The 26197-nt window shown below is 39.7% G+C and overlaps 2 protein-coding genes across 5 annotated transcripts in view; one reads left to right on the forward strand and one right to left on the reverse strand.

The window, feature by feature from the left end:
- On the reverse strand, positions 1-5596 carry LOC144367614 (uncharacterized). Its single transcript, XM_078024690.1, has 3 exons — positions 5504-5596; positions 3182-4922; positions 1-2927 (listed from the first exon to the last, which is right to left on the reverse strand). Exons 1-2 carry the CDS (start codon positions 5594-5596, stop codon positions 3927-3929), a joined length of 1089 nt encoding a protein of 362 aa, XP_077880816.1. The 3' UTR covers positions 1-2927; positions 3182-3926.
- Positions 3873-26197, forward strand: part of Sephs1 (selenophosphate synthetase 1) — a 27164-nt gene continuing 4839 nt past the window's right edge. The window contains exons 1-7 of one of the 4 annotated variants that reach the window (XM_078023514.1): positions 3873-4010; positions 6875-7149; positions 12386-12489; positions 14601-14708; positions 15886-16040; positions 19560-19650; positions 21955-22054. In XM_078023514.1, the coding sequence (XP_077879640.1) occupies positions 6957-7149; positions 12386-12489; positions 14601-14708; positions 15886-16040; positions 19560-19650; positions 21955-22054 (751 nt within the window). In that variant the 5' untranslated portion in view covers positions 3873-4010; positions 6875-6956. Of the gene's footprint in view, positions 4011-4662; positions 4805-6874; positions 7150-12385; positions 12490-14600; positions 14709-15885; positions 16041-19559; positions 19651-21954; positions 22055-26197 lie in introns of those variants that run through there. The other 3 variants (XM_013362403.4, XM_005334268.5, XM_040277043.2) reach the window with 3 other exon arrangements.

Here is a 26197-nt window from a genome sequence, read left to right on the forward strand (position 1 = left end):
TCACACAACAGGGATTTATTAGAAGGGAAAGGGAAAGAGATACTCTCAAGGGAAAACGGGAGGGAGTGCCTCCTCTCAGAGGTCCCTATCCCCTCGTTCCCCCGTTATATTGGGGACCCCAGGGAAGTTTCCAGAGTCTCACCAGTTCCACCCCCTGACTTGTGACTTGACAGTAGGATAGCATCAGACCCCTGAACTGGGTGTGTAACAATGTAAGTCAGCAAGTGGTGGGAAAGCTGCATAGCAAGAGTCATGAATGAATGAGAAAGGCAGACCAATAGAGAAATCAAATAACCAGAGCTGTTTTGAGGACTCCAGAATACAGGGTTCAAAAGAACCATTGTGTAATATGAATAGTAATACATATTTATATAATATATAATTAATTAATTAAGAAAGAAAGACCCAGTCTGGGAGTGTTCCTCAGAGGCATCAGGATCACCTGAGAAGCCCAATAAAGCATGAATTCTTAGCACCCCTTCCCCACAACATAGACCTCAGAGCTGTTGGATTTGGGTCCTGGGGCTGCTACAACACAGTACCACAACTGGGAGCCTTAGAGCAATAGACATTTGTTCTCTCATCCTTCTGGAGGCTGGAAACCTGAAGTCAAGGTGTCAGTGGGGCTGCATTCCTTCTGCAGACTCAAGGGAAGAATCCTTCTGTGCCTCTTCCAGCTTCTGGTATTTACTGGCAATCCTTGATGTGCCTTGCCTCCTGGCTACACCACTTTATCCTCTACCAAGGTCTTCACATGGCCTTCCTGTGTCAACATCTTCAAATCTCTCTTTTCTTGCATGCAATTTTTTTTTTTAAAGTGAGGATTGAACACCTACAGGTATACTACCACTAAGTTATATCCCCAGCTCTTTTTATTTTTTGAGAGAAGGTATCACTAAGTTGCCCGTGTCAGCCTGAAATTTGTAATTTTCCTGCCTCAACCTCTTAAGTAGCAAGGATTACCGGTGTGATTGTATTAGGATAGAGTGGATTTAGGATCCACTCTAATTCAGCCTTCATTTCATTTTAACTTAATTACATCTACAAAGACTTCTATTTGTAAATAAGGCCACATTCATAGGCTTGGGGGGGTCTTCAACATATCTTTTGGGGGACATCATTCAACTCATTACAGATACTACATGTAACTTTTCAAATGCAGCTGGTAAATGGTATTTCAAATAAGCCTCAGTCAGATAATGCTACCGAGAGGAACCAGAGAGCCAGCAGAACCTGAGAACCCAAGGGAGTTGGCTCCCTGAAATAAAGTTTGGGTGAGCCCTCCGGAGAGAGAACTGTTTGACAGGTTAGCAAGAGAAAGGCTGACTTCAAGCAAAGCAATACATGTGGAAGGAGCTCTATCTAGAAGAAAGGAAGAGGGACAAGAGGTGTGCTAGATTATCTGGGCCCCAGATGAATCATGGTTTCTATGACTCAATCAATTTGCAGCCTGGGTTCAAGAGAACCATTTCAGGACCAAGGTGTAGCTCACAGATACAGGGCTATCTAGCATGTGAAGCTCTGGATTCCATCTCCAGAACTATTTGAGAGCTGCTTAAGAGTTCTAGCCCTGGTGGCTGCAATAAGAGATGGTTCTAAGGATACTTGCTCTCTCCAGTCTTGGAAGAACTCATCAACTCTAGCTTGCCCAGCCATTCTGTTTCCAAGTTCTGCAGAGCTCAGTCCAATGTCTTCCTCCCTTTTTTCCTGAACCCTTCCTCTGGGTTAATCCCACCTCTCACAGAGGCTTCAGACACCATTTACATGGAAATCAGATTTGCTTCTCAAACTCATGAGTCTGTTTTCCAATTACCTCGAATACCCTGTGAGCTTGGAATCTAACATTTCCAAAGCTGAACTCACCCCAAATCTTGCTTGCCCTCTAAGAGTTCCAGTATCAGAAACATTGCTACCCATTCTGTCCCAAGCTAGAAACTTGGGGTCTTCTTCCTTTTCTTCGCACACATTAAGTCACATCAGCTCCTTTCCCTATCTACACTCCCCCTACTTTCAATTCAAGTACATCTGCAGGCTTAACTAGTACAAAGACCTCTCAACCAGGAACATTGCTCTGGTTTCCCCTCTGGGAGAGGGCATCCTCCAACACTTTTTCAGAGCTAAAACTACTCCTTGGCATGACACACAAATCTTAGCATAGGGTCCTAGGTCACCTTCACCTAACCCCTACCCCACCAAATTTTCTCTAATCATGAAATTTTCACTTAAAAAAAATCACATTGCCAAAAACACAATCAATTTTAAAAAGGTGTGGAGGGATAAAACTATTTTTATCCTTTTCCCCTGATTCTGGACTCCGAAGAGTGGTACCTGGTGATTGTGTGCAGGTGTCCTCTTTCCAGGAAGTTCCCACACAAATCCGGTTTTGTCAACCGTAGGAGTCCTAATGATCTTACAAAAGTCTAATTGCACGTTAAAGAACCGAAAAATGCTACCATGCACTTCTGAAATCTTACAGGTCAAGGAGAAAAAGACAAAAACAGGAGGAGCTTGTATCCACCCAGTCTTGGAAGTGGCATCACTTCTGCATCCACACCTAGATTAAAACCTTAGGTAGCTTGCAAACATTTCAAGAAGAAAATGGACAACTCTGTAATGTGAAAACCTGAAAGCGCCCATAAAGCCCTGTTCCATTGCTCCAAAATAATTCAGAAAATGCTGACCCACTCCAAAAGTTTGGTATGGCATTGCTTTACCCTGCTCAGTTTTAAGGGAAGCCCTAAAAGACATTACACCGACACATTTTTACTTTGTTTACATCCACAATGCATTAGAAAGTCGAAAACCTGAAAAGTCATTTCAATTTCATGAGGTGAAGCTGCCTCACTGATGTCACTTTAAGCAAACACAGGAGTAGGCTGCCATGTTTCCTGGGACATGTGAATAACAAAATGATGTAACTGGGGAACCTTTTTTTTTTTTTTTTTTTTTTTTTTTTTTTTTTTTTTTTTTTTTTTTTTTTTTTTTAAAGAGAGAGTGAGAGACAGAGGGGGACAGAGAGAGAGAGAGAGAATTTTAACATTTATTTATTTTTTCTTAGTTCTTGGCGGACACAACATCTTTGTTGGTATGTGGTGCTGCTAAGGATCGAACCCGGGCCGCACGCATGCTAGGCAAGCGCGCTACCGCTTGAGCCACATCCCCAGCCCCGTAACTGGGGAACCTTAAGCTTTCCCCCCAAACTTCCTACCAAGCATATTAAAATGTTCAAGAAACTTTGCAGGGAATTTGCATATTTCACTGAGGCTCCAGTGAACTCCGGAGCCGGGGTAAACAATAGGTGGAGAAGATGATGGGAGTCAATGAGACTCAAACGCGCCGTTTATGTTTTCAAATCTTTCACTGGAGCAGAGGTGGCTTTTCCTCGGCTCCTACACTCTGCAAATTGTTTCCATGGTCATTGTCTTCCAGCATACTCCAACCGCTGCATTTGAGGAGCAGGTATTGCGTCCCGCTGGTGCAGCGCGGTCGAGCACTGCCAGGTTGAAGAAATCACTCCTGGCCTTTCCATCGGGTCGGGGAAAAGGAGGTGGACACGACGCCCCAGACTGCTGCCAATGCAACTCGCAACTTTTGAAATCAATCCTTTTTGCATCATGCAACGGATGCCACCGCTCCTCGGGTTTGCAACCCCCCACCCCTCCCCCGAGACCAATCATTGCCGCGCTCGGGCCTGCACAGCGCCCCCGCCCCCTTCCCGGGCCGCACGCAGCCACCGAGCCGCTCCGGCCGCGGCCCGCCGCCTCTTAAAAAGAGGTGGCCGGCCTCAAGGAACCTTTGCGGCCCAGCCGGCGGGAGCGCGGCGGCCCGGTTCCCGCAGGGCCGCGCGCAGTCAGGCCGACCCCCGCGGCGCCCAGGCGCGGGCCGGGCCTCCGCCGCCGGGAGCAGCATTTTTATTCAGGCGACGCTTAAGGGAGCCCGGCGCGCCCGGTGCATTGTGGGAGCGGCCGCGGCCCGTTTTCGGGAGGAGGCGGAGGGCGCAAAGCGAGCCGGTAAGCGGCGGGCCTGGCGAGGGGGGGCGAGACACCAGGCTTAAAGGGGAATATCGGTCCGCAGGCCCGCGGCGGCCGTTGCAAATCCCCCTCCGGGCCGCCCGGGACCGCCGGGGAGCCGTGCACGGCCGGCCCTTCCAGCCCTGCCTGGAGAGGGGCAGAGCCAGGGCTTGGTGGGGCCGCTTTAAAAAAGAAGCACCGCCCGCGCCGCCGCCGCCGCCGCGCGGGGCCGGGGAAGGAGGGAGGGAGGAGGCGGGGAGGAGTGGAGGGGGAGGGCGGCCACGCAGGGGTTAATTTTTTCGCCCGCCGACATTTTTGTGCGGCGGCGGTGGGGACCCGCGCGCGCGCGGCGGGAGAGCCAGCTCGGTGTCCCGGGTGCCGCGCCTCCGGCCCTCCCCTCCCCCACCCGGCCCGCGCCTGCAGGCCCCGCGGGCGCAGCCGGACCTGGGCGCCGGGCTGGGCCTGTGGGTCGCGCACACCTCGCGCCCTTCCAGCGCCGTGGGCCGCGCGCGCTTCCCGCCACCCTCGACGCCGCGGATCGGCCTGAGTGAGCATGGCCCAGTCGGCAGCTCCGCGTAGCCTCCCCCCGGCCGCCAGCCCGCAGCGCGGCGCCGCACAAAGAGTGGGGCCCGGGCCTGCTGTGCCTTTAAAGGCGGCAGCCTGAGACTTAAGGTGTTCCCGAGTGCCGTCCTTCGCGCCCGGGCCGCCTGCGCCACGGGCCTCATGGAGAGCGCCCTGGCCCTGCGCGCACGCCGCGGTGTCCACCCCTCTGCACGTGCGGGGCCTGGGGGTAGGTAGGTACAAGGCGGGCCGCTCGCCCTGCCTACCGCGCTGACCGCGCTCCCCGGCCCTGCGTCTCGCGCTCGAGTCAAAAATGAAAACGTGCCCAGGAAGCAAAGGGTTAAACGTTATCTTTAAATATTCATGTCATTGTTTTAAAGGTGTAAACACGTGGCTCCTCAGTCGCGTTCGACTCTCTTATTATGCAAATTTAGCCCCTCTTTCTAATCTTTACTTAACTAGCGGTCCCAGCGACCCTCCTCTTTTCTCCTCCCCTGCAAAAATATAAGTTCAACTTTTTTTTATTTTAAGCTTGGAATGTGAATGTGGTGGCTTGTATTTCTCATTCCACTTGGAATTTTAAAACTACTGAGCTCCTTCTTGATGTAAGGTGTTTCTAACTTTTTTTCCCCTTCTAAAAGTGTGGGAAAATAGAAATTAAAAAGGAAGTTCAATCCCCAAATTCTCCCCACCTTTTGGTGGTGGGGCAGGATATAGGGATGGGAGGTAGGAAAATAATTGGTTGCTTTGAGGAGTTGGATTTTCTTTCTTTCTTTCTTTTTCCCCCTGGTGGGGATGGGGTGGTGTTAAATGTGAGGCATTTTGCGGAGGCAAGAACTTTGCTGTTTTTGTTCAAACTTTTCTTAGTCGAAGTGTTATTAAGACTTTCCAAACTCTAAAATGGCTTCAAAATTCCCGTCACTGTAACTTGCTTGGCTCGCTTTCTCTTTGGGGGCAGTTTGGTTTCTTGGAATGGTGTTGGAAGGTTTGTCCTGGTACAGTTGTAGCTTTCCAGCTAAAGTCATTGCTCATTCCGAACATGTTTGTAAGGATGCTTAGGGTTACTACTCAAACTCGGGCTTTGTAAATTTATTTTATGTGAACAATGTGCTTCCCAGAGGATGCAAAACTCTATAAATGGGAATTATGTTCTTAATCATAGATTTTATTGGGGAAAATGACCCTAAAACTTGGGGTGTCTATAATTCTATGCCCAATAAAGTATCAATCTGGAGGTTTACAAACCTTTAGATTGATACTTTATTGGGAGCACATGTTTTTTGCTTTAGCCAGAAGGCTTCTAACTTAGAAGGACATGTTCCAGAAACTTATGATGGTCCTAGATATTGTAAATGCTAGTGATTTGGGAGGTTTTAATTTATTGTTTCAGTTCTGTAATGAAATGGTAATGAGCAGTAGCATATTTTGTCAATGATGTGTGTACTAGTTTGTTGGGCGGGATGTTTGCTTTCTAGGAAATAGCACTGCATTAAAACATCAGAGAACTTTCCAAGTGCTCTTAAAGAAGACAGACTTTACAGTGTTAAACAGCCATTCAAGTTTTTAAAGTTAAGTCTATTAGGGAAGCCTCCTGTTAGTTCATTAGTTTTGTATTGTGTTGTATTCTTATGGCTGGGAAGGAAACATGGTTTTCTAAAATTAGAATTTAGTATCTTGAAGAATTTCATCAAATGCATTTGTATAAATGTCCTTTTCCAGTTTCCAATAGGTGTTTTGTTTTTCTATCAGATACCAAAAGATCAAAAGGTTTTCTAGAAAAGTCACTTTAGAAAAGTCACCATGGTGGCTTTCAGATCTACAAATGAAGTGGCTGGCAGTTTGGTTCTCATAATATTGCACCCTAGAAGAACCTTTTGGGGTTATTGTTCAAGGTGGCACAGTGCCATATGAGCTTGCTGGCCAGACTGCCTTCTTCAGGGAAGATCTTTCTTACTATTTTCAGAGCCAATATTATAACCACACTTCAGATCTTGCATAGATATCTGAGATGGCACAGGCCCTTTTCTTGTTTGTTCTGGAAATTGAACCCAGGGCCTTGCCCTTGCCAAGCATTGACTCTACCACTGAGCTATATCCCCAACCCACATATAGGCTCTGTTTAAAAAAGATGTATTCCAACTTATGCATTGCCATTATGAACAAGGTATTGTGGCTATTTCCTTATGGTCTTAGTGGTTTCAGCCCTTGTCACATACTGAATTTCCCTAATGTGTACACTTGATTGTTGGCAAGTACATGTCTGTATTCTTTTAATGATGTTTTTATGTTTTGGTGATACCTAGGTGGATCAGAAGTAAAAAACTCAGCCAAACAAGAGAGAGGGAGGGGAAGGGCTAACCTGTGAGGAGTGTGGGCCTCAGAACCATGTCTACGCGGGAGTCCTTTAACCCAGAAAGTTATGAATTGGATAAGAGCTTCCGGTTAACTAGATTTACTGAACTGAAGGGCACAGGCTGCAAAGTGCCCCAAGATGTCCTGCAGAAGTTACTGGAGTCTTTACAAGAGAACCACTTCCAAGAAGATGAACAGTTTCTGGGAGCTGTTATGCCAAGGCTTGGTATGTAAACCATTGTTCTTCCATACTTTACAGTCCAATCAGTGAGGCTAAAACCAAACTTCTGTCTACCCATGTTGCCTTTTTAAAAAAAATGTCTGTAGAATTCAAAGAGCAATCCAGTGGTGACAGTTTTATATTATTATCCCTAGTTTAGAGGAAGTACATGAAAAGCATCAAGACACGGAGTCTATAACAGTTATTAAACTGTGGAGTATGTGATTGACATCATTATAGTACAGTAAAAGCATTTTTTATGTTAAATTGAATTTTTTGGTTAGCCGAGGATTAAGCAGAAATTCTTTTATGCTTTTTTCTTAAAATGATCCCTGAAATTCATGCATCCTCTTGACAGCCCTAGGGAAGGTTATACTATAAGCATAATGTATAATACTTTGAGAGTAGTGACTGGGCCTGGGAGGAACTTGGGATCCTATACAGTAGGCAACGATTGAAAAGCTGAGAGTAGGACACACAGGACTGTTCCACACTCAAAAGACAGGTTGAAACTCTGCTTGACCTCAGGGTGCCATCTGGAATTGAGGGCAGTAGTTTTTTCTTTCCTAAATTCCTGGTGCTTATGGTTTTCCTTTTCCCAAACAGAGTTCAGAGAGACACTTTAGGGTCTGGGAAATTGTTCATTAGAGTTTAAGAGTTCAGAGAGACACTTTAGGGTCTGGGAAATTGTTCATTAGAGTTTAAAGTATGGTTTATTAAGTGCATGATGAAATACTTATCACTTTACCCTGTGAGTGGATTGTGTTCTGGGGGTGTGGATATTCTGTAGTTAGGGTGACTTGATCTTTCTCACATAAGATTTAATTTCATTCGTTTTGGCTTACTATTTTGTTAGAAAATTCTGTCTTACCATCTTGGTTTTGAGCTTGAGTTACTTCTTTATTCCATAATACATAAAGTTAATAAAAGGATTGCACTGGGCTTGGTGCTGTATTCCTGTGGAGGATCACAAATTCAAGACTAGCCTCGCAGAGCCTCGCAAATCCCTCTCTCAAAATAAAAATATAAAGGCCTGGGGATTTGGCTCAGTGGTAGAGCTCTCCTGGGTTCAGTCCTCTGTACTGGGGTGGGTAGGGAGTTGCTTTGGTTGGGAGGGAGGAAAATTATTCCTCATCCCCTCCCCCATGGCCTACAGGACTCCCAGAAGCTCAATTTGAAAACAGTTTCTCTCCTCTAGCTGTGGAGGAATATCAACATGAATGAGTTGGATTTAATGTTGACTGACTTGTCAAGAAGTGAGAGTACATTGAGGAAGCTCTTGAAAATAGTATAGAAAAATAAGCCATTCAGTGGTCAAAACCAAATGAAATAGGGCTGGAGATGTGGCTCAGAGGTAGAGTGCTTGCTTTGCATGCAGAAGGCCCTGGGTTCAATACCCAGTACTTCAGAAAAAGGAGGGGGGGGCGGAAACTCCTATGGATAAAGTAAAGTAGTAGGGCTGGGGCTGTGGCTTAGTGGTAGAGCTGCTCGCCCAGCATGCGAGTGGAACTGGGTTCTATCCTTAGCACCATGTGAAAATGTAATAAAAATATTGTGTGACCACCTACAACTAAAAAATAAAAACATGTTTTTTTTAAAAAAGTAAAGTAGTAAAAACTATTCATAGCATCATCCTGTTGATCTTGTTTGAGATCTTGGGCCTGCCTTGTGTCCCTGAGTGCTTTGATGGGGCCTGGTCACTGTTCTTCCAGTAATTTGTGAAGCTTGGAAAGGTGGTGCCCATTCTGTGGGCAGAGTTGGGTCAAGATCTGAACTCTACCTCTTCGTGTTGCTTGCCTTCTGGTTTCTAAAACGAAATGGGTTGGAAGTAGGGAGAGGATCTGCTTTGGCTTCAGCTTTCATCAGTGACAGAAGGTACCAATGAAAAGGCAGGAAAAAGTAGATAGAAGAACACAAAGACCATTTGTCTGGTCACATATGGTTTTTGAGAAGCAAATGAAACTTGATTTTCTCAGAAAAAACACATCCCCTAAATTTGCATTCATGGCAAACCCTGAAGGTATACAGATCCCCAGATGACAAGCAAATGGATGCTGAAAGAAGCCGAGTAGTAAAACCTATAGAAGTGGTGTACTTTCATGCCAGAACTTTTCCTTGGAATCAGAGTTATACTTAACCTGCTAATCTTGTACCAGTCACTAATGTTACTCAATTTCCAGTCTACAATATGAGACAACAATACTTATTGAAATAGTTGTGAATGCCAGAAATTTTCTGTTTTCTTTACCTGTGTCTGTATCCATATGTATAATATGTGTATTAGATGTGTATATGTGTGTATATATAGTACAGATGCATATTTATATGTGATTGTGTTTCTACTTTTAATTGAATATCATAATTCATTCTAATTGAAGAATGAATCAAAACAGCTTAAAGATACATACACTTGGGGCTGGGGTTTTGGCTCAGTGGTAGAGCGCTTGCTTAGCATGTGTGAGGCCCTGGGTTCGATTCTCAGTACCACATATAAATAAGTAAAATAAAGGTCCATCAGTAACTTAAAAAAAAAGGTGCACATGTTTACTAGATGTATCCCAATTAAAGAAATGTTAGCCTAAGTGTGTGTTAGAAACTGGTACATACTTGACATGTTGGTGGTATATGATGAGTTGGATTATTTATTTATTTTGATGGAGAGTTTTAAACTGAGAATTCCCCATCACCTGCTAATAATTCAACATAAGCTTCCCAGACTAGTGTTTTTTTCTTATTTCATGGCATTTTCCTTTGTTCATTTCCCTTTTCCTCTCTTTCAATTTGAAATCTTAGTTTTTCAAAGCCTATGGTCTGTCTCAGGCTTATGCCTTTCCCTTCCTTAAAATTTTGGAGGTGATTTACCCCAGTATATAAAAAATTTATTTTGAATGCATATAAAGCATTATTAATGAGTTTTTAAAAAATTATTTAAAGTCTGGTGTCTATTTTACACTTATATCACATCTCAATTTGGACTACCCGTGTTTCAAGTGCTTAACAAGTGGCTAGTGGCTACCACATGGGACAGCACTGGTCTTCATTACAGTAGTGTCACAGTTGTGAAAGGGAAAATGTGGATAATGGCAGTTTCTTTTTAGCCCAGGAACATGCTCAGAGTCATTAGCTACTCTGTTGAAAGAATTGGCTAAGTATAGAAATAAAGTGCTTTACAAATCAAATGTATTTAGTTCAGTTTGGGATGTGGAGTACTCTATAATCTGAGCTGCATCTATAGCCCTTCTTTTTTATTTAGAGACAGGATCTCACTTAGTAGCTGAGGCTGGCCTTGAACTTGTGATCTTCTGCCTCAGCGAATCACCAGGGTTATAGTCATTCTCCACCATTCCCAGTTTATTTAATACAAATTTAATATTGAGATCATTGTCAGCAATTCAATAAGGACTTAAGCAACTTAGACCCTATACAAACAGAAAAAAGGGCTGGGGATGTAGTTCAGTGGTACAGTGCCCCTGGGTTCAATCCTCAGTGTGTGTGTAACATTCATTTATCTCTTTCAGTAGTCTTTAGTTTAAATAGAAACCTAGAGGAAACTATCTCACTGTTTTCCAAAGTGAATAATAGTACACTCAGAACAGCCTGTTGTTAGAATTGTTATTTAGGGAGATAGTTGCAGTTCTTGCTGAGTGCACTTACCTGCGAAAGAGCACTGTTGGGTGAAATTTGTGTCTGTGCATGTGTGCCATTGAGATGAATTTTCACACTTTGTTACCGAATTGATAAAAACTGAGCACAAGTCAGGTGTACTATTGTCTCCAGTTTGTGAGACTTGCCATTCTGAAATTATATTCTCCATTCCTTACTTATCTCTTTACAAATTTTTATTTTGCCATCAGGTATGGTAAAATATAGTAAAAAGCCTGTTTTCACAGTATGGCTTTTTTTTTTAAAGGTTAATTTTATTTTTGCTTTAGTTATAGTGGACCAACTCTAGAAAAGAGAAAGGGTAGCAGCAATCAAATGCTATTGGATGTGTTGCTGTCATGATATGAGATGGTTTAAAACAGTTTTGCTGCTGTAAAATATGAAAAGTCCTTTCAATGAGATTGAGATATGATTTTATTTCATTTGGAATTCCACATTTATAGGGTAGACTCTATCTTCTTATTTTTGTACTTCATCCTGATTTTTTTTTCCTGACTTTGGCTATTGGACTGCCAAAGTGAAATATTTCCTAAGAGCATGGAAGGGCATCCTTTTGAGAAGGTGATATAGGAAAACACTCTGTATTCAGCTTATTTGGGAATGCCAGTCTGAATTTGTAAAATGTGTACATTACAGGTAATTTTCAGATTAATGTAGACTACTGTAGTGGCATCAAAACTGTTTTCAGAAAAAGGGAATTCTTTTTAATTAGCCCATTGGTGGTCCCTACTACCTTTCTAAATATTGAGGAATAATTTTTAATAACCTGAAGTATTGCTCATACCCATACTGAGTAATTTGGGTGGGGGGGCAATGCTGGAGATTGAATCCAGAGCCCAAGTACTCTACCATTGAGCTAAGCCTCCCATATAGCTGGGATTATAGGCGTAAGTCACAATGCCCCACTGAGAAATTTTCTTTACAGTGGACAGAAAGTTTATATTGTAAGCTAGTACATGTGATGATTTTAAGTTTTTCAGAAAGGGACTAACATGGAATTTTAAGATCTTTTAAAAATTGCTTTTGGGAACCTATAAAATGAATTACATAGATGTTAGTAGAAAATTTTGAATTTTTATTCTGGCTTTGTTCTTTCTCATTTTCATTTTTCAATAAAATAAAAAAGTAATGGTAGCATTTTCTGTATGTGAAATACATAAATACCCCACTGGAAAAATAGAATAATATCTAAAAATATACTCAGTATTTATAGATAAAAAAAACACAAATTCATATGTACTATTTTAATCTTTAAAGAATTCCTGAATAGTACCCGTAATATGATGTAGTAATGCAATAAAAATACAGTAATAAAAAATTTTTATTCAAACATTAAGGATTAAAAATCATCCCATATTGAAATTGGGTTTTGATGACTAACTTTTTTATTCATATTTTCTTTCTTAATCTAGTTAAGTTTCGTGTTATGGTTCTTGATAGGAAACACATGGCCTCATTTGCAATGCAGAATTTCCATAAGTATTTTATACAGAAATCTTCTTGTTCATAATATTGATCATATGAAATAAAATGACTTTCCCCTTTTATTTTTGGATGCTGATGACTTCCATCTTCCCAGGCATTGGAATGGATACTTGCGTCATTCCTTTGAGGCATGGTGGTCTTTCCTTGGTTCAAACCACAGATTACATTTATCCTATCGTAGATGACCCTTACATGATGGTAAGTTTAACCTAATGTGTTTTTATCATTGGAATTACATATGCATTTGGTTTGTGGTTGTAGCTGTAGTTTTGTCTGTCTGTGATTTAGGGGTTTTTGTTCTTGCTATATCCAAAGTACACTACCCATCCCTGCTGTGACTCCTGTAGTCAAAGCAGTTGGGCCCATTCTGTGCTCATGCTTGGCACTGTCATAAAGTAAGTGGAACAGGGAAGTCCCTCTCTTGCTTTTGTACCTGAGTGTATGTTTGTGCATAAGAACACCTATTGTTTTAGTCGTTTGTAAGACTGATATAGGTTTCTGTTTTCTTATATTCTGTTTCTTTGACATTCATAAACCTCACCATTCCTATGTTACTGAACTCTGTCTCAAAGGTTTCCTTCCAGAAATAAAGGAGCTTAGTGTCTCATTGTAATTTGACTTCATGAACATTTATTCTGATAAACGTCAGCATTGGATGACTTCCCATCGGTCATCTGGATACCTATCCACTACAGTGTTTATGACACTATGTATGACATATATCTGATCATTGAATTGAAGTTCCTAGCTACTGATCGTGTATCACACAGATAGATTTTCCATTTTTCTATTGCATGCTTATGACCACATTAACCTAGTCAGCCTTTAACCCTACTTCCCTACCAACCAAGAGAGGCCAATCAAGACATGGGGATATCCCACTTATATAAAATGCCAGATGTCCTTCCTATATAGTGAGGACATTGGGATAAGAGGAATTTAGACTGTGAGGTAGCAAAATAATGGGTATTCACTGCTAGGATTCCTGTAACAAGTAAACAGGTTATTAGGAACCAGTGTTCTTTCTGCACCTCCATCTGTTCCCTCCTCTAGTCCAAAACTCCTGAGAGACTGGGCAGGTGAGCCACACCCATGTGTCCCACCTGAGCAGGAGGCAGAGAGGTTAAAGCCAGAATTTATTCTCTTTATACCATCTCTTAAAAGCATTTGTGAGGGGCTGGGGTTGTGGCTCAGCAGTAGAGCGCTTGCTCACCTAGCACGTGCAAGGCACTGGGTTCAATCCTCAGCACCACATAAAAGTAAATAAATAAATAAAATAAAGATATTGTGTCCAACCACAACTAAAAAATACTTTTAAAAAAGCATTTGTGAGTTCCCAGTAAGTCACTACCACTCTGACCAGTGATTGGTGTCTCCAAGTTGTATACTACCTGTTGGCCTGATGTTAGTGGATCTGCAGAAGGTTGTTAATCTACCAGGAATTTATAAGAAAATATAAAATGATTAAACAGCCATTGAAACTGATAATACTACCTTAGAGTTTGATTATCTTTTTATGAGTGGAAAAACTTCATTTTCTCGTTACTGTCTGAAAAAAGAGTAATTTATATAATAGCAGCTTACATTTTAAAAATCCCCAATGGCAGTTAAAAAAAAAAAACCTTTATTGTTACATTCCTATTAAACAATTTCATGTTCCTAATAAAGCAGTATAGTTTACTAGGAAATACTTCTTTAGAAAAAAGTCTTACTTTAGGCCTGTATATTTCTTATTTCTTCTATTTTTTTGTTTATTTCTCAAACAAGATGGTTTTCCTGTTTATTTCTTATAGTCTTGAGGCTACACAAATTTTTCAATCCAAGTACATAAAAACCATCTTCTTTTCTTTTCATAACCAGTAATGCCAACATTTTTGTAGAATCTGTTTAATTAAGATAAGTGGATATTTCCAAGTTTGCCTTAGTGTCATTGTTTTCAGACTCTTTCACTCCCTGACTCTCCTAGACTATTGGTTCTAATTTTTGTCTTCCTGACATCCCCCCACACCCTCCTTTATCTAGATAAATCAGGCTTCTGATATTCAGGATGATGATATTGGGGGGAAAAACAAAAAAAGAACATGCAAATCTTTATTCTACACAGAAAGGGAATGTGTTATCAGGAATGTCTGAGAAAGACATACCAAAAGAAAGGTAACTAGTTTGCAAATCTAAAAGTTGAGGACCACATCCTGCTCTTCCTGGAGAGTCTCTGAGTTCTCCTTGGAGGCCAAACCATAGGCTTGGTCTTCATTTCTGCAGTTGGAAACTCCCTGTTTGTGCTTCTCACATCTCCCCTCTCTTCCCAGGGCAGGATAGCATGTGCCAATGTCCTCAGTGACCTCTATGCAATGGGGGTTACAGAATGTGACAATATGCTGATGCTCCTTGGAGTCAGTAATAAAATGACCGACAGGGTAAGTAGGAGGTCCCTTTGTGTCTGCTTGCTGGTCTTTGTGGTCTTAGTTGTGAGACTTTTCTGACTTGTTTCCCATCTGGAAAGTGAGGAGGCCATGTGGCTTCCAATAGCCCTTCCAGCTCTTTAATTTGGGGTGGTTAGCAGTAAATTAAAATGAGAGCATCTGGTTTATTTATCTTTTTATTTCTACCACCCTGCTATTTATTTATCTTTTTATTTCTACCACCCTGCTGTCTCCTTCTCTTCCAGGTAGATTGAAACTTAGAAGTTTTATGTATGTGTGTTTTAATAAAGTATAGGCCATAGTATAGGCCATATATGGCCAAAGTATAGGCCATAGTAATAGTAATAGTAATAGTACCTAAGTGCCAGACTTGTGGGATCAGGCACTGCCAGAGTCCACAGTCCAGAACTCTTGACACTTGGAGGGTCAGTAACCTTGTGTTGGTGGCAAGATGTCACTGAAGACATTTCTGTGTAATTTCCTGGAGATACTTTGTCTTTGGTACTTGTTCCTTAAACCAGAAATGAATTCCTCTTGGCTACTTTTGATAGATACTTGGTTTTATTGACTCTCCACCCATGTGTTCCCCCCAAATCAGCTTGCCTTACTTTACGGAAATCTTGCGTTTTTAGTAGGCCCTCTGTTCTACCCTAGCAATGTGTGCTTTGATCTGTTATATGTAGTGGTGTCAGCAAGGGCCTTGTGGGTGTGCATTCCCATCTTGGCCCTCACCAGTCTTCACACTCTTTGGTAAATGTAAGCCTCCCCAAAGGTAAGGTGAATATGCAGAGGGAGCTAGGTTGGTTTTTGTTTTGTTTTGCAGTGTTGGGGATTGAACCCAGGCACTCTGCCACTGAGCTACATCCCCAGGCCTTTTAATTTTTTATTTTGAGAGAGGGTCTGATGGTCATCAGACTTGGAGCCCAGCCTGTGGACCAGTCCCATACATCTCTCCTCCTCTCTTGACTGAGTTCTCTTAGCATTGTAGCCCATAACAACTTCCAGCATTTGATAAAAACGGTTACAATGTGAAATACTTCCTATTTTTGTTACACCCTGCCTTATTGTTAGTTTTCAGGATTTAGGATCCTGTGATTCTTTTTATAAGTATAGAAGCTCTTTTCTGAGTTGGAGAGAATTGACTTTTCCTTTTTGTCCTTTTAAACCCTAGGAAAGGGATAAAGTGATGCCCCTAATTATACAGGGTTTTAAAGATGCAGCTGAGGAAGCAGGAACATCTGTAACCGGTGGCCAAACAGTATTAAACCCCTGGATTGTTCTGGGAGGAGTTGCTACAACTGTCTGCCAGCCCAATGAATTTATCATGTAAGTTGATTATCATGTAAGTTGATTTTTGTTTCATGCCACCTGATCTGTTTCACTGTTATATAAATCATTCACATACCATATAGTTCACCCCAAAAGTATTCAATTAGGTGGGTTTGTGTCTATAAAGTACAGCCATCACCAGTCAATTGTAGAAAATTTTTATCATCCCAACAAGAAGCCCCTTGGTTGTCCCCATTTCTATCCCTTCTTGGCTTATTTTACTTCATATAATTAACATATTTTAAAGTCTATCCATTTTGTAGCAAGTAGTACTTCTTTGATCCTGTTTTTGAACATTTTCTATATTTAAATTGAATTATAATTCACATAACAAAATGTCACATGATTCATCATTCTAATGTATATAATTCATTGATTTTTGTGAGGATGGGGTTATATAATCATCATTACTATCCAATTCCAGAAGCAACCCTATACATATTAGCAATCCCTTCCAGTTCCCTCCTCCCTACCATCCTCTGGCAAACATTCTACTTTTTGTCTATAGGGATTTAAGTGTTTTGAACATTTTATATAAGTGGAATCATGCAGTGTATGACATTTTGTATCTGGCTTCATTCACTCATTGTAATGTTTCCAAGTTGTAGCATAGGGGTGGAGATATAGCTCAGTTGGTAGCATGCTAGCCTCCCATGCACAAGGCCCTGGATTCGATTCCCCAGCACACCAAAAAAAAAGTTGTAGCATAAATCCTTACTACCTACTTTTTAATGGCTGAGTAACCCATCATTTGGACACACATGTTTTATTACCCATTTATTGGTTGGTGGACCTTTGGGTTATTATCTGTTGTGAATGATGCTATAAATACTCATGCAGGTTTTTTGGTTGAACATAAGTCTCTCCACATCCCTTCTAAAATCTGTTTCTTTTTGATTATAGCCATTCTACTGTGTGTGAAGTAGTAGCCTGTTGTGCTTTTAATTTGCATTTCTTAATCAAAGTATCTTTTCATATGTTTTTTGGTCCTTTCTCTATATTCTTTGGAAATGTAACTCAACACAGGTTGTCACTTTCCGTATTTAATGTCTTGTTAAGAAAAGCCACTCTGCCCTGTTTTTGAAGGCACTGTAAACTCTATTTCTTTCTTTCTTGAATAGGTACTGATAGGGACTGTGTTGAGCAGGTTTAGAATTCAAAAAGGTATGAAAAGAATCCACAGTGCAAATGGTTTCACCTATGGCTAGATCACCAGATTGATTCCTGCCTGCAAGGCATCCTTTTTATTAATCTTGTATATTGTTAAACCAATCTGCTGTTGACACTTAGATGATATTCAGTCATTTTGACATTACAAATAATACTCTAGTGAGGGGGCCTTAGAGGTAACAGATCATTTTACTCAGGGGAATCTACTGAAAAAAAATTTCTCAGTGGAATCACCAGAGCAGGGTGACATGTACTGATGATTCTGATATCTCCATTTAGCTTGCCCTTCATAGATGCTCTACTAGTTTATGCTCCATAGCAGTGAATTTAGTGGATCAGTTTCCCCACATCCTGAAAACTCAGTGGGGTTAACAAACTTGATCTTCACTGACCTGCTTAATGGGTTTTGGGTTTTTTTTTTTTTTTTAATATTTATTTATTTTTTTTAGTTTTTGGCAGACACAACATTTTTATTTGTATGTAGTGCTGAGGATCGAACCCAGCGCCACGCGCTTTCCAGGCGAGCATGCTACCGCTTGAGCCACATCCCCAGCCTAATTTGCTTGGTGGTTTTAACCTTATTCTTTTTTTTGATACTGGGGATTTAACACAGGAGTGTTTTACTACTATATCCCCGGACCTTTTGATTTTTTATTCTTTTGAGACAGGGTCTAAGTTGCTTAGGACCTCACTAAATTGCTGAGACTGGACTTGAACTTGCGATCCTCCTGTCTTAGTTTCCTGAGTCACTGGGATTACAGACATGTGCCACTATACCCAGTTAACCTTATTCTTATAAGTAGGGGTGAACATTTTTCACAATAAGATCTTTTGCCCATTTTTTTTTTTAATTGATGGAAGCTCCTTGTTATTTTTACTATCAGATAGCTTCTGCATTAAGGATCGTGCATTTTACATACCACCAATGCTTTATTTTCCCAACATATAGCATGTGTTAGTAGTTTTCAGGCTTTCCACTTAGATACTAAAGGATCTTTATCTCACCCATTTCAGCTTTTTAGTAAAGAATTGAATGGGGAGAAAAATTAACGAATATTTTGCCAATAACATATATATTTACTTTTTTTAAAAAGCTGAAAGAACTTGTACATATGATTACATTCTGTCATATTGCCCATAAACTTGAAAATAACTCCATAGTTTATTACACTTGATATAAATTTGTTGCTTGCACAAAACTGTTAAAGTGGAATAATTTACTAGCCTCAGGTATGAGTGGACCAGAATTGAAGGATACTTTTATCTGAAGGTCTAGTTTTTGGGAGATGAGATTCCTGTACAATTTCCAAGTTTTATATTGCTCAAAGTTGACAATGAATACAAATCTTATAGGTTTATTTAGGGAGTGTGGTATGCATTCTGAAGTCTTTGCCCTAACTTGCTTTTATATCATTTTAGTAGTTCCAGTGATGTGGACAGCTCCTTGAGCTGAGACAAGAAAGGTCTGAGTGGTGGATGCACATCCTGGTAGTGAGGATACAAATATAATAGTTGTTTTCTTTGGAGGATGTCCTTTCCTTTTCAGGGCTGCCCTTTTAGAATTTGCTTGCTTTCTTTAAAGCAGGGTCTACCCTGACCCTTGAGTTCCAAATAGGAAACTTATTATTGGTCACTGAGTTTGGGAAGCTGGTTGCAGAAATCACCAAACACCAGACTCAAATTCCAGCCAAATCCCATAATCTAAAAAATTCTACCTGAGTCTCTACCATGTAAGTGATCACGAAAGCCATCTTTGAGAAGTCTTATTGCCTCAAATAATTTGGAACTCTGGTACATCTGTAAATTACACCCACTCATATATGGCTAAGGCAAAACAGCCTGATGGGAACTTGGAAGACTAAATGATTTGCTTCTTTGCATACTGTGTGTGTATGTTACTGGGATCAAACCCAGGAGTGTTCCACCTCTGAACTGTATCCCTAGCCCTTTTTGTTTTAATATTATTTTGAGACAGGGTCTTAACTAAGTTACCCAGATTGGCCTCAAACTTCCAATCCTTCTGACTTGGCCTCTCAGCCACTGGGATTACAGGTGTGTGGGACTGTGCCTGTTACATTTTTTTTTTTTAAATCTATAGATAATTGACCAATGTGTTTAAGTCTGTGGATGTTTTCATTTTCCTTTTAATATTTTGTTGCAGTAATAGCTTCAGTAGGAGGTTGTAAGGCCATGTCACCTAGTACATGGTAACAGTTGGCTTAAATTTAAGTAAGTCCAAAAGCAAGTACTTTTTTTTTTTTTTAAACAGAATTTTTCTTCTCCTGTTTTAATGAGTTGATCTCCTTGGTTAGTTTTACAAGAATGTGCTATTTTTCTTTTCTTCAGGCCAGATAATGCAGTACCAGGGGATGTGCTTGTGTTGACAAAACCTCTGGGGACACAAGTTGCTGTCGCTGTGCATCAGTGGCTGGATATTGTGAGTAAACTGCTGCTTGTGTGTGATGGGGGCAGGAGCACAATAATTAGTTTTCGGAGTTGTAGTGATTTTTGTAGGAGGGTTTAGAAAATGAAACTAAGTTTTTAGTACCATAGAATTTAATTTAATCAATCAGGTCCTTAAAAGATATCCTCAGAATTGCCCATATTCTTGTATCAATTGAAAGTTTCAAGTAGCTTTTGAAGTAAATAAACCCAGCTTAGGGCTTCAGAGGTTTTCTATAAAGAATTTGGGAGGCCAGGGATTAGCATCATGTATTTTTGGTTTGATTTTCATATCTTAAACATCATTAAAAAGTAATACGGGGTTGGGGGCTGGGGGCGTAGTTCAGTGGTAGATTACTTGTTGGCATGTGTGAGGCATTGGGCTTAGTCCCAGCATAACAAAATGATTATGATGATGATAGTAAAAACACTGTGGGGAGAATTTGTGGAAAGTGGTATTTGGGGTATAAATAAGGCCAGTTAGGGACAAACTTTTAGTCTTGGGGGTTGAGTTTTTGTTTGGTAATTATCTTTTAAATTGATTAGTAATTAAGAACATTTTTTTAAAATTTTTTTAGTTGTAGGTAGACACAGTACCTTTATTTTACTTATTTTTATGTGGTGCTGAGGATCAAACCCAGTGCCTCACACATGCTAAACAAGCACTCCAGCACTGAGCCACAACCCCAGCCCTAGTAATTATGAACATTTTGATGTGTAATTCTCTCATGGAGAATGTATCTAGAATAGAAAGGTATTTCTCCTAAGCATTTTTCCACTGAACTATAATCATACCTATAATCATACCTGAGTTTGTTTTTTCTCTTCCATAACAACTCAGAAATTAATAAGATTGTGGTATATTCTCTCATTCATAAACCTCAGGTATATATCTTATCTGTAACAGATGTAGCAGAGTAAGAGAGTCTCTAAGTTTGCACCTTCTCAGTTATTTTTTCCCTCCTCACCCAGGGGTGTAAACTAGATAGGAAGGGCATTGCAAGGGGTACTTCACAGATGCTAGCGAGGACAACCTCCCAGGACTACACAGTTGAGCAAGGGAGCTGGAAGCAGGCAAGGCAAGGGGGTTGGTATCTCCACCTGAGGTCAACATTACCTTTGCTTTTTTTTAAATGCTCAGAATTGAAGAAAGCAAGTACCAAAGACACATCAACAGCACAATATGCTTTTTTAAAAAATGTTATTGTATTTTTTATACCTTCATTTTATTTATTTTTATGTGGTACTGAGGATCAAACCTAATGCTTCACATGTGCTAGGCAAGTGTTCTATCATTGAGCCACAATCACAGCCCTACTATATGCTTTTTATAAAGAACAGAAACAACCAAAGAGTGTGCTGTTTAGGCATTATGAGAATACTATTTTTTGAATGTTAAGAAAGTACAAAATCCAGGATAATTGCTACTTCTTGGGAGAGATGGAGCAATGGAGTGAGGGTAGATAGAAGATATTGCTGATGTTTAGTTATTACACTGGGTGGTAGGTTACTGGGTTTTCTTTATTCTGTAGTAAAACAAATAAGTAGATGCATAAATGGGGGTAGTTAATGGGCCATATGACAGTATGTCATGAACCCAGCATCACAGTGCTGGATTCTTCAAAAATTAGGCTGAGGGGAATAAAGGCAGACCTCTTTGTCCTCAGTATGATGTCCTTTTATGACCCATGACTGACCTGAGTGTGCATGCACTTAAAAGTCGTTTCCAGTTCTTCTCTTCATTAAGATAGCTTCACTCCTAGGCAGAGGCATGTGCCCCATAATCCCAGGATGCTGAGAGGGCAGGATTGCAAACTTAAGGCCAGCTTGGGCAACATAGTGAGACCCAGTCTCCAAAAGAAAAGCTTTACTTTAGGCTTCAATTAAAATCAATAAAAATATAATTATAATATGAAAAATGAAAGCTGTGGACATAATAGGAGAGATGAGAGGAGAACCAGAGGACATTCAAAGCTATTGATAATGTGATTTACACCCTCCCAAAGAGGAGCAAGCTTCAGCCTATGCTCACACAGCTGTTGCCATGTTAGTGTAGCTGTGTGTATTGCCAGGTTTACATAGCCAATAAGATGCAATATTGGTTACAGAAATGTAGAATGAGAACAGAAAAGAAATCATGATGATGGGACTGATGGACACTTAATATTTGGTATAAAGTTAGATAAATAAAACTCAGAAGATGACTAAGCAAAAAGGTGTTCTTTGTGTCAGTGGTAAGAAGTAAAGATTAATCATATTTTCCCCCTCTTTTCTCCTTGACTTATGTTTCTGTTGTTAGCCTGAAAAATGGAATAAAATTAAGCTAGTAGTCACCCAAGAAGACGTAGAGTTGGCATACCAAGAAGCAATGATGAATATGGCACGGCTCAACAGGACAGGTATGGGCAGGGAATGGTTCTATGATAGGGTTGGCAGACATTCTGAGAAGGCCAAGGTAGTAGATATTTTAGGCTTTGAAGGCCACATAGAGTCTCAATTGCTCATTGATTTCCCCTACCACATACATGCACACAGCTTTTAAACACAAAAGAAAACCCACTTTTGGCTGGCCAGATGTGATTGTTGACTATAGGCCATCTTCTCTTGGTACCTGATTTGGCTTAAGTGAATTCACTCATGGAAATCCAAACACAGGTCCCTTACTAATGATGGTTTCACTTAAAATTTTTCATCTTTACAATGGTGTTAGAGTGAGAAATATTCAGCAGAAACCACAATTTGAATTTTGAATAATTGATCTTTTCTGGTGCCGGAGATAGGCAATATGGTTGAAATGCTACGTGGGCAGCCTTGGCTCCTAATCAGCTATTTTATCACAAAGGTAAACAGCCAATATTCTATAGTCTACTGTATTGCCAACCTATGCTGTTTGGTAGATTGTGTGTATTAAATGCTTTTTCAACTTAAGATGTTTTCAGGAACCCCATTAGCAGTCAAGGAGTGTTCTGTACATTGGATGGGTTGTCTGATTTCTTGGTATTTTCTCTTTTATTTTTAAACTTTCCCAAAATGATATTGATCCAAATATATGTAATACTTAAGTCATGAATTCTTTGGGTTTTTGTTTGTTTGTTTGTTTTTGTTCTTGTTTGAATGAAATGTTGGGGATTAAAACCAGGAGTACTTTATCACTGAGCTATATCCCCACCCCTTTTTATTTTTTATTTTGAGAAGGAGTCTTGCTAAGTTGCTTAGGGGTTCAGCTTCCTGAGTTGCTGGAGTTGATAGGTATGCACCACTTTGCCCAGCAAAAAATTCTATGTGTGGTACTAGGGGTTGAACCCAGGGCCTTGCTCATCCTGGGCAAACACTTTACTATTGAGATACATCCTCCAGCCTGACCAAAAATTTTTTTTTTTTAAATTTTTATGGTTGGACACAATACCTTTATTTTATTTATTTTTATGTGGTGCTGAGGATCGAACCCAGGGCCTTGAATATGCTAGGCTAGTGTTCTATTGCTGAGCCACAATCCCAGCCCCATGACCAGGATATTTTTTAAAATTTCTTTTTTTTTTAACTGTATTATTAAAAAATAATTTTAAAAAAGTGTTTTTTTATCATTTTAGTTATATATAATATTGGCTTTCATTTTGACAAAATTAAACAGACACAGAGTATAATTTGTTCCAATTTGATCTCTGTTACTTTCCATTTGTGTCTCATCCTCCTATCCTTATTCCCTTTTCTCTACTCTGTTTATCTTTCTTCTGTTTACTTATAGGATTTTTTTTTTTTGGTCTTGTTTTTTATTAATCTATTGTGGATATACATAAAGGTGAAATATACTGTGGCATATTCATATATGTACATAGGAAAGTTTGGTCCGGCTCATTCCATTATTCTCCTTTTCTTGTCCCCAGGAGATCTTAAGAGATCGCATCTGATACTCTTGATTTTGAAGTATTAAAAATATTAAAAGATTTACTTTAGCATCTGCCTTTCTAATTACTTTATAACATTCCACTGCATGGCTGCCTTATTTGATCTGCTGTCAATGGACCTGAGCATTACTGCTAGAACTTCTTTGGTCTCAGCTTTTCTAGATAGTGCCAAATTGTTTTCCAAAGTATTATGTATCAATTTACAGTGGAGTACTATATGTAACTTTTCTTTTTAACATCTCTCTCTCCCCATTTATCTTACTATAGAAGAATTACATATTTATTTTAGAAAAAGTATTAGAAGATGGAAAACAGTAGAAAAGAAAATTATCTGTAGTTCCACCACCCCAAAATAGCTCATTAGTATTTTTTACTTATTCCTGCAGAACTTTTTTTGGTTTCCTGCAGTTTTTTAAACTAGTGTGAATCATAAATTATGTATCTGGAATCTGCTTTTATTCATCTAACATTTTAAGATTGTTTTTCCATATTATATATCCTCATATACATAGTTTTTTTTTCTTTTAGACATACATGACAGTAGAGTGTGTTTTGACATATCATGCATACATATATAGAGTATAACTCATTCTAATTAGGATCCTATTCTTGTAGTTGTACCTGATGTGAAGTTTCACTGATTGTGTATTCACATATGAACATGGGAAAGTTATGTCTGATTCATTCTACTGTCTTTCCTATTCCCATCCCCCCTTCCCTTCATTGTCCTTTGTCTAATCCAGATAGCTTTTATCCCCTCTCCCTTTATTGTGTGTTAGCATCCACACATCAGAGAGAACATCAATCTTTGTTTTTTGGGATTTGGCTTATTTCACTGAGCATGATAATCTCCAGTTCCATCTATTTACTGGCAAATGCCATAATTTCATTCTTCTTTATGGCTGACTGATATTCCATTGTGTACATGTACCGTATTTTCTTATCTATTCATCTGTTGAAGGGTACCTAGGTTCCATACATAGTTTAGCTGTTGAAAATTGAGCTGCTATAAACATTGATGTGGCTGTGTAACTATGATATTGCTGATTTTAAGTCCTTTGGGTATATACTGAGGTGTGGGATAACTGAGTCAAATGGTGGTTCCATTCCAAGTTTTCTGAGGAATTTCCATACTGTTTTCCAGAGTGCTTGTACCAAATAAAAAAATTTGCAGTCCCACCAATAACATATGAGTATACCTTTTTTCCCCCAAATCCTTGTCAACATTTATTGTTACTTAGTATACGTAGTTTTTAATAGCCAGATAATGTTCTACCAGATAGGGATTACATTTTGCCTTTTTTTTTTTTTTTAATTTTTTGGGGTGGTGGTACTGGGTGCTCTACAACTAAGCTTACATCCTCAATCCCTTTTATTTTGTATTTTGAGATAGTGCTTTGCTAAGTTGCTGAGGATGGCCTTGAACTCTTGCCTTAGCCTCCCACGTCACTGGGATTACAGGGATGTGACACTGCACTTAGTAACCTGTTACCTATTTGTGAACAATTTATTTTGAAATATAAATTTTTCATACTTTCCCCCCTTTACTTGTAAGAAATAATTTATAGATCCATAGAAATAGAAAAATAGATTGACACAGCCATAGTCAAACTACTGACCTCTATCAGAGACACAAAGGCAATTCATTGGCAAAAATGTTTTTCAACAAATGGTTCCGGAACAAGTGGACATTCACATGCAGAACATAAATCTAGACATAGACTTTACATGCTTTATAAAAGTTAACTTCAAATGGATGTAGACCTAAATATAAAACAAAACTGTAAAACTCCAGGAAGATAAATAGAAAATTTAGTTAGCATTGAATTTGGAGATGACTTTTTAGATAAAACACAAAAATATTTTCTGTGAAAGAAAAATTGGGTAAGTTGGATTTCATTAGTATAAAAATCTGCTCTGTGAGAGAGACTATTAAGAAGAAGAAAAGATAAACCTCAGATTGGGAGAAAAATCTGCAAAATGTATCTGATAAACGTCTGGTGGCCAGAATAAATGAAGAACTCTTACAAGTCAATAATCCAGTTTTTTTTTTTTTTTTTAAGAAAAACATTTTAGTTAAAAAAAAAAAAAAGGGGGCCAAACCCCATAACATACACATCACCAAAGAAGATACATAGATAGCAAATAATCATAAAAAGCTACATAGCCTTTCATTTTGTTAGAGAATTGCAAAGTAAAAAACTAAGAGTTACTACTGTACACCTATTAGAACAGCTAAAATCCAGTAGGTTGACAACAACAAATGCTGACAAAGATATGGAATAATGGGCATTATTACCATGTGATCCAACAATTGTGCTCTTGTTAATTTACCCTCCTGAAGTCTTAAATTCACATAATAACCTGCATGTAAATGTTTACAGCAACTTTATTCATGATTTTGTAATTGCCAAAACTTAGAATCAGGACGTCCCTCAGTAGATCAACAGATAAACAACTGGTATATTCAGATGATAGAATATCATTGATATTAAAAAGAAAGGTGCTATCGTGGAAGAAGCCACTCTGAAAAGCTTCTACAGTATGATGCAACTGATAGCACATTCTGGAAAAGGAAAAACTGTAAAGACAGTAAAATGATCATTGGCTGCCAGGGGTTTGGGGGAAAGAGGATTA

This window comes from Ictidomys tridecemlineatus, chromosome 10, assembly GCF_052094955.1.
Source record: "Ictidomys tridecemlineatus isolate mIctTri1 chromosome 10, mIctTri1.hap1, whole genome shotgun sequence".
Taxonomy (NCBI): Eukaryota; Metazoa; Chordata; class Mammalia; order Rodentia; family Sciuridae; genus Ictidomys; species Ictidomys tridecemlineatus.